Raw genomic sequence first — 8,131 nt, forward strand, 5'->3', positions numbered from 1 at the left:
AAAGTTATTTTTATGTCAAGTATTACTACAGTTGTGATTCTATGGGAAGGAGAAATGGCTTTTTAGGTATAATCATCATCTGCATCAGTAAGCCAAGAGGATTGTTTTGATACAAAGATTAATAATAATGTTAATATTAGGAATGCTTCCAGACAGGGTTTTGCAGACATGTTGCACACATGTATTCTGACACATGCTATCAGACAGACAGAATAGTAATAACCAGTGGGTCATGGTCCAGTCTGTGTGCTGCATTTAAGCATTTAATACTACACGTGAGGGGAAAAATGTAAAAACAAACAAATAGTGCAGGAGAAATAAAGAAAAAGACAACAAGAGATGGAGAAATAAAGAATTAAAGTAATAAGAAATGATAGAGTGGCGTAAAGCTAAGTAGGAAAGAAAAATGAAAGAAAAAGGGATCGGAATGAAAAATTAAAAATGGAGAGAAACATGGAAAAATTTGGAAGAAGGGTAAAGAGCAAAGTAAAAAGTGAAAAGAAATAAAGAAGTAGTAAAAAGAAACTGAAAAAGTAGGAAAAATGAATTTCTTGGTTAAGTTTGTGGGCCTATTTTAAGTCTATTCACTACAACACCTTGTGCTTTTATTTCCAGTGTTCTCTAACCTGGAACTCCTTTCTGGTGTAGCAGCTGATTCAAATTTGGCTCCTCTGGAGTAATAAAGTAGGCCACAGATGTTAAGCACTGTGTTTCAGTGTACAGGGAATTTCACATTTGGACTACCTGGTTTTGCCACCTTTTTGGATCCATTCCAAGAGTTTATAAAAATTTCAGTGAAATCAAAGATACATTATTTGCTCTTTTCCTCTTGGAAAAATATTGCTGCCACCAAATTGTTCGGACTCTTATTCATTGCATTTAATGTACTAGCACCATGGCCCCTCAAGTAACGACAACCTATAACCACTATAAAGTAAAATCTTGTTTTTTTTGCTCATTAACACTGTAAGTCAAGATAAGATAAGGTTCACTTTTCTTTTTTTTGTCTGAGTTGTGCCTCTATTTTCTAATCTAAAGACAGGCAGTAGCAAGAAAAGACGCACAGTCCTGCACAATAAACGCTGCATGAAAGTCTTTTAATATTGCTCATATTCGCGTATATTAATGTAACTATTTTGTTCATACAAAATAAGTTTTGTATTTTGATTGTGAGTAACATATGCCATGCACATTCCAGCTGCAACACTTGCTCTCTTTATGTGTTATTTAACAGTAATTGTACTAACGTGAGCTGTTTTGCAGATTAAGTAAGTGCTACTTAAATGTATAACTTCGCAGAACTTTCTACTGTGTGCATCTGCTCTAGACAAATAGAGATACAATGACAACTATTGGTAAATTAGTGGAAACAAAAGGCTCAACCAGAACCAAAGTTTAGTGTAAAAATGACTCCATACAACAGATATGACATATAAAGACTTGCATGAAAAGGTGTAACCATCAAATTAGCACAGTTAAAAGTTTGTCACACATAACTCTACACATATATCACAGAAACCGCCTGTGCTGATGTGATTCTACAGCAAATAATCTACAGTACAAGCTACAGCATGAGTATGTCTGATTCTCTAAACACCTTTACATTTCTAAAGACTACTGTTAGGTTAAATGTTGATTGACTGCTGCGTTCATTTTGGATGAATTTAAAAACATCTACATTTTTTCAGAATATTTTAATGTCTTACATTTGAGCTTTAATCTCTCGACTGTAGGCAGGTGAAGCTGCAGAAATACTGTACTCAATAAAGTGCATCAAAATGGGTAACAGCATAGGAACAAAATGATAACAGCTGCTTTTTACAAACACTGTAAAGATGGCTCCCTTTTAGGCCAAGTTCCTCTAATGTGACCCTTAAGTTAGTGTTTGCACAGTAACAAGTAACAGCATCAAGAAAATACTTAAAGGGCGTTTCAGATACCTGTTTAGTAAACGACACACATCATTTCTCAGTCTTGTGTAAGTAATTACATGAGAATGAGATGATTTAGCGTTAAAGTGCATCATTTTTGCCAAAATCTGAGGAGCAGAGTAGTGTTCGGGACCACCACCTCATTCAGTTTTATAAAAACACAGCATTGCTCGTTTGTTCTGGATGCACAGTGGAAGGCTGGCAGACGATCTTCAGTATGGAATCTGGTTTTGGTAGTACTGCAGCATGTCGTATGTCTTGCTCCTGTTAAAATGAAGTTAACAAATATTTATTAGAAGGAACAATGTTAAAGGAAAAAGGTGTTTATATATTTTTATTATTAACTATGGGTGTGTTAATAAAGTTCTTTAATATCCCAAAATGACACTATACAATATTTGACCAATTTTGGCAATGGGCTTATACATTTGTCTTCTGTAACAACTGCAGCACAAATTAAGTAATGCAAGTATTTTGTCACCTGCTACTGAGGAAACAGCTTTGGATGACTTTGATGATGAATGCTGCCGCTTCTTTTTCACTCATTTGTGGATTAAAACGTCCTCTGACAAAAAACAAAAGAAAAAACAATCAATGTGAACACATTTTGGGTGGAAATAACAGTTTCACAGTCCAGTGGCACAGGAAGTGTGCCTTACATGCTGCACTCATTGTTTTTTTTAACTCCAGGTGGCTGCGTTTTGTTTGTCTTCCTTTTTTGACACCTACAGAATAGCTGTCAAAACACATATTACCAAATATTTATTTCTATACTAGTTTTTATAGTGCTCTAGTCTCAGCTAAATTGACAGGATTTTACTGCATGGGAGATTTTTGACATAATATTGACTACATACAATATAACTCACCATAGAAGCAAAAACACTCAGATGTCACACTGTTGAACTTACTTGAGAAGTTTTATGGTTTGTCCTCTGAAACATGGGAGTCCAGTGTCCAGCATAAGGGTCACTAGAGAAACTACTGCATCCATGTATGGGCTGTTTGACCAGAGAAAACACAACATAAACTTACAATACCAACAACTTCTTCGCCACTACTTTCTTCACAGATGAATCCCATGTAGCACAAAAATTAATTGACAGAAACCTTTAAACAACCATGAAAGCCTTTTTGTTTTCTAAAAAAGTACTCGAGACACTTGTTTGTTTGTTTTTTCAGCTTCATACCGTACAGCCAGATATCCTCTGACACACATCTCCATGAACCATTTAAAAGGTGTGGCCTCCATCTTGCCTCCCATGATCATCACCATCTCATCTGTCAGCTTGATGTCTGGCTCCCAGCCCAGGTTACCTCCAGGAGAGCTCTCAAACATGAAGCCAAAATCTGCAAACAAAATATGCCAAACCTTCACCATTACTCTGTAAAATTGATGAAACTACTCTCTGGTGTGTACAATCTTGTTTTAAAACATTGTGCCCAGATTTGAGCAATAATTAATAAAAGTTAATAATGATCATAATTACTGAAACAATAATAACTACTGTCCATCAAGTGTGGAAGCTTACAAGAAGCTTACAGTTAAAAAAAAAATCATAAAATAATAATAGTTAAAAAAGGAAACATCCAGATCAAACCCATACACCCCACCTATGTGAATGAGGTGGCCCTTGCTGTCCAGCATGATGTTGCCATTGTGTCTGTCTTTGATTTGCAGCAGGAACAGCAAAAGGCTGTAAGCGGCCATACTGCGGATGAAGTTGTAACGAGCCTGCAGAAAGAACATACACGTGATAATGAGGTATAATTATGCCCATTTCCCACCACATTCAAAAATCTCTCAGATGACAGTTCAGTCCATGTTCCCCAAAGCATTCACACAAGGATCATGGATATGCCTTTTTCTTTTCATGTCAGGAACTCATTATTAATTTTATACACATCTTATCCATTCTCACAAGGAACATCATAAAGAGTGACAGGTGTCAGATTTTACTAGTGTTTCAGTACAGTTTTAGATAAGCAGGTTAAGTTCGTCTATTAAGAGAAGTGACTGTTAAGAAAGCTTCACAACAAAATTGTTTTTCAGTTAGGTCTTTTGTATGGCTGGTGACACTCAACTATAGCTTGATAAATAGTTAGTTTAGTTTGTCTCATAAGATGGCTCCTGTGTCACGCTAAGAGATAAGAGAGTCATATATCTCTGCTGTGACCACACAAACAATGTATGTGATTTCTCTCGCTTAAACCACAACGTTGTGTGTTGAAAACCGCTTTGTGCTACTATTGGTCCACACATGCTGGTCACTGTTACTGAACTGATGTTTAGGAGTCTTAGCAGACTAAGCTAGCAATATACACCTTGCTTAAAATGGCAGACAGCAAACCACCAACCACAACGTGTCCCTGTGATTACTAAATTTCAGATTAAGACACTCATGACACATGTCTGTAGCCATATGGCTATTCCACTTTTACTTTGAAAAGACTTTTTGGCAGGCTATCCTACTAGGCTAGCCTGTCATGATTCATAGATGGTTCTAGTATGACAGGCTAGGCTAGCCTGTCATACTAGAACCATCTATGAATCCTTCTGAACTATTAATAAATCCTCATTATGAAATATGCAAAACTGATTTGAACAGTCCCATAATTTAAGCTCCATACCTTCTGGAAGGCGAGGGTGGATTCATCACCATACTGATTCCGGAAGTAATCATACATCCCAAAGTCAGTCTGTCTACCGAGCTGGTCCCTGGATTTACAATCTGGGATGCACTCAATCACACCACACTGAGAAAGAGAAGATGCGATGATGTGTGACGTTTATCAGAATATCCTCCATTATTATCCCAAATCAGCTACAGAAGCTTACAGGAAAAGTAACTTTGTGGCAGATGCACAAAATGTCAAGTCGACAATTTTCTCTGATGTACATTAGTTTGTAAAACATACACCATGTTTAGGGTAACTTTCCAACATGGTCTGTCTTTAGAATAACAACAACAACAACAACAAAACTGGATATGCTCATTTACAGTATTAAAAAAATAATGTGGAAGCTTACTGGCATTTGTTTTACATTTAAAGATGATATTTTATACAAAATTAATGTTTTCATTGTTTTAGAGTACAATTACAAAGTATGTAATATGACGATACCATTGTTTTTTCTTTCTGTGTATCTGAACACTGTACTGGTTTACAGTGATGTCAAACCAGGACAGGTACGCACAGCTGGAACAGAGCCAAGCTGGCAGTTGCTTTGCATTGTAGCATTATATTTATTTTTACTGAGTAACTAGAAGAGTTGTTCTAGCATGTTCCAGTTTGTCAAGATGCTGCTGACCTGCACAAACACTGAAACAATAGGGGGATGTAGATGTGTCAGAATGAATTTTACATAGTATTTTAAGCTGTAAATAAAATAAAACATTTTGGGGACAATGCAATTTGAATTAGAGCTACATAGAGCTGTATTCCATTCCTATAGTGTTCTATTTGGATTGTTTTATTATTTTTATAAATAAAATGATGAAAAATCTTTTTAAAAAAAACAAACATTAAATTTTTTATACTTAGTACTGAAGTAAATGGGGAAAGGAGATGAAAGCAGAAGAGATAATAGAGAAAAGAACCATACCCCTGGTGCAGTAGCCACCACTCTGTAAGGGAAGACGAACAGATCCAGGCCGACCAGCTGGAAGATATTCTTAAAAAGCCCTATGATCTGCAGTGCAAGCATATCCTGGAGAAATGAGAAAAACACAAAGGGAAATTAGTCTGAGTATGAAGTATGAAGTGTCAGACATTGATCAGTCAAAGAAAAATGTTGTACCTGTCTGCAGTCATCTCCCACTTTGAAGATGGCTGCCTGCCAGCAAACCTTCTTTGACCCATCTGGATTCTCCTCTCCATCTTCCAGAGAGTCTGATGGGCAGCGGAGACCCTCCCTCTCTAGTTCACTCACTCCGCAGCGCTTCACCTTGAACTTGGCCAGATAGGGAGCCTTGGCAGCACTGCAAACACAGAAAACACACACAAACACACACTCCCATAAGTTACAGTCATACTTATCATTGAAACTACTCTATGAAACACAAATAAAGACCCAACATTACCTCTGCATAGGTGTTCCAGACTTATAATCAATGTCCAGTACTATGGCTTCAGGATTACTAGGCAGGTAACAACCTAGAAAACAGCAAGACAAGATACAAACATAAGACTCAAACTCTGAAAGGACAGAAGGGCCTGAAGCACAATGACTAATTCACAGCTTCTGCCTTTGCAAGCAGACTAACATTTCAGCACTGCTGTGTCTTTGTCAGAGAAAACAGAGCAGTGTTGTAACCTTAAATCTGTTTGCAAAATTAAAGGGTGTAAATTAAACACTTTAATCTGTCCCTTCAAAGCTTGCTCTCCTAAGAAGCACACTATACAGGCAGGAAGAAATGCCTGACCTTATAAGAATACACCTTTATTTTACAACACAAAGGGCTTATGCAATGTTTTAATATCACAACACAGGCATGTGTTTGTCTGTATGGACAAAAGGTATTATATATTGGCCAAGTGGTTGGAAACAAAACAAACTGATTCTGTGAAGTGAAGATATTTTATCAATATCATTTGACACAATGAAAGAACATTATGTCAGTCTTTAAGGGACAGTCTGTAAATAAATAGCTGTAAATAAATAGCTGCAGGATCCTTATTCAGACCCATACAATATGACTAAGAGCAAGCAAATATATTTATTCATCTTCATATTGATATTTTTTCTTTTTTTGTGCTCGGTACAAGCTCGGTACAGAGTTTTACGTTATAATGTATTATAATGAATGTTAAGTACTGGTGGATGCTCATAATAAACATGACCAAAGTCATTTTTTCTACTCTCTATATGATGTCATTTTGAGCACCCCACCCTGTTTATACAATGTGATGTTAAAATATTTAGATTAAAACTGTTTTCACAGAAGATTTAACTGAAGTTTACAGTTTACAGAGTCACCCATATTTACTCTCAGACAGTTCCTTACCTGGCTGCACTTTGATATCGGACAGAGCTTTGAGGCAAGCTCTCTTTCTCTCCTCGCCCTTTGGAACTGGCCTGGGGAAAAACGCAAGCAGCAAACACAGCAGAATTTAAACTTCTCTGTGGTTGTGGCACATACATGACCCTGACGAATAGCAGAATACTAGCTAACAGACTTACTTGATAATAGCAGAAACGTTGGTGATTTTGTTGAAGAAGTCAAACTCTCTCTGGTAGAAATCTTTGGCAGGACCTGACAGTGAACCTATGATCTCCTCAACCATCTGCTCCAACAGCTCCCCAATGTCAGCTATGCAGAAACATTCATTTTAATTTTAAGTTTTTCTACTCTACTTGAGAACGCTCTTTATACAGCGTGTCTTATTCACACACACACACACACACACACACACACACACACACACACACACACACACACACACACACACACACACACACACACACACACACTTTTTTCTATGTCTAAGCTCTCTTTATATATATATTTCACACAGATTCACATTTTGAGAAACACAGTAGGGGCAACTCATGTATCATGCCCAAGTATACTTTAATATGCAGACTAATATACATGGTTGATGTGGTTGATTTCGGAAGAGAGCACAAATAGCCTCCACTTTGCTTGGCTTGGTTTCATCTGAAGGGTGAATTACTCTTTAGTACGCTTAAATGTCTGATGTCAATAGGAGATCAACTATGGTTTCTCTTTAGTGCAGCAGGGAATGTGGTTGAAGACAATATCGCGAGAGCATTTCTCTGGTTTCCAGAAAGTCTATTGTACCAGCAAAAGTTGATCATACTGGTGGTGAATATTTTCACCACCAGTATCTGTCTATAATTTGAACTGATGAACTAGAGCTGGGGAGCGTGGGCTCTATTGCTGGTGCTTCACCACTTCATTTGTCTCATGGGTTGTGGCCTTACAGAACACATGACTGGACTTTTCAATAGTGGGCATGGTGTACAGTACTTATCAGAGGTGTGGACTCGAGTCACATGACTTGGACTCGAGTCAGACTCGAGTCACATGACTTGGACTCGAGTCAGACTCGAGTCATTAATTTTATGACTTTAGACTTGACTTGAAAAAATGTTCTAAGACTTGTGACTTGACTTGGACTTTTACACTGATGACCTGGGACTTGAATTGGACTTGAACCGGTTTACTTGAAAA

General features: G+C 37.3%; 1 protein-coding gene across 2 annotated transcripts in view; it reads right to left on the bottom strand.

Moving 5' to 3' along the window:
- Nucleotides 1-1,378: 1,378 nt before the first annotated feature.
- Nucleotides 1,379-8,131, bottom strand: part of pi4kaa (phosphatidylinositol 4-kinase, catalytic, alpha a) — a 38,659-nt gene continuing 31,906 nt past the window's right edge. For both annotated transcript variants that reach the window (XM_005720017.1, XM_013909855.1), the window contains exons 44-54: nt 7,117-7,246; nt 6,941-7,011; nt 6,017-6,089; nt 5,734-5,914; nt 5,539-5,643; nt 4,563-4,688; nt 3,546-3,666; nt 3,122-3,281; nt 2,843-2,932; nt 2,413-2,496; nt 1,379-2,195 (exon numbers count right to left, since the gene is read on the bottom strand). In XM_005720017.1, coding sequence (XP_005720074.1) covers nt 2,144-2,195; nt 2,413-2,496; nt 2,843-2,932; nt 3,122-3,281; nt 3,546-3,666; nt 4,563-4,688; nt 5,539-5,643; nt 5,734-5,914; nt 6,017-6,089; nt 6,941-7,011; nt 7,117-7,246 — 1,193 coding nt within the window. In that variant the 3' untranslated portion in view covers nt 1,379-2,143. The remainder of the gene's footprint in view (nt 2,196-2,412; nt 2,497-2,842; nt 2,933-3,121; nt 3,282-3,545; nt 3,667-4,562; nt 4,689-5,538; nt 5,644-5,733; nt 5,915-6,016; nt 6,090-6,940; nt 7,012-7,116; nt 7,247-8,131) is intronic.

Source organism: Pundamilia nyererei, unplaced genomic scaffold (genome assembly GCF_000239375.1).
Source record: "Pundamilia nyererei isolate P.nyererei 1_Seehausen unplaced genomic scaffold, PunNye1.0 scaffold00002, whole genome shotgun sequence".
In the NCBI taxonomy this organism is placed as follows: domain Eukaryota; kingdom Metazoa; phylum Chordata; class Actinopteri; order Cichliformes; family Cichlidae; genus Pundamilia; species Pundamilia nyererei.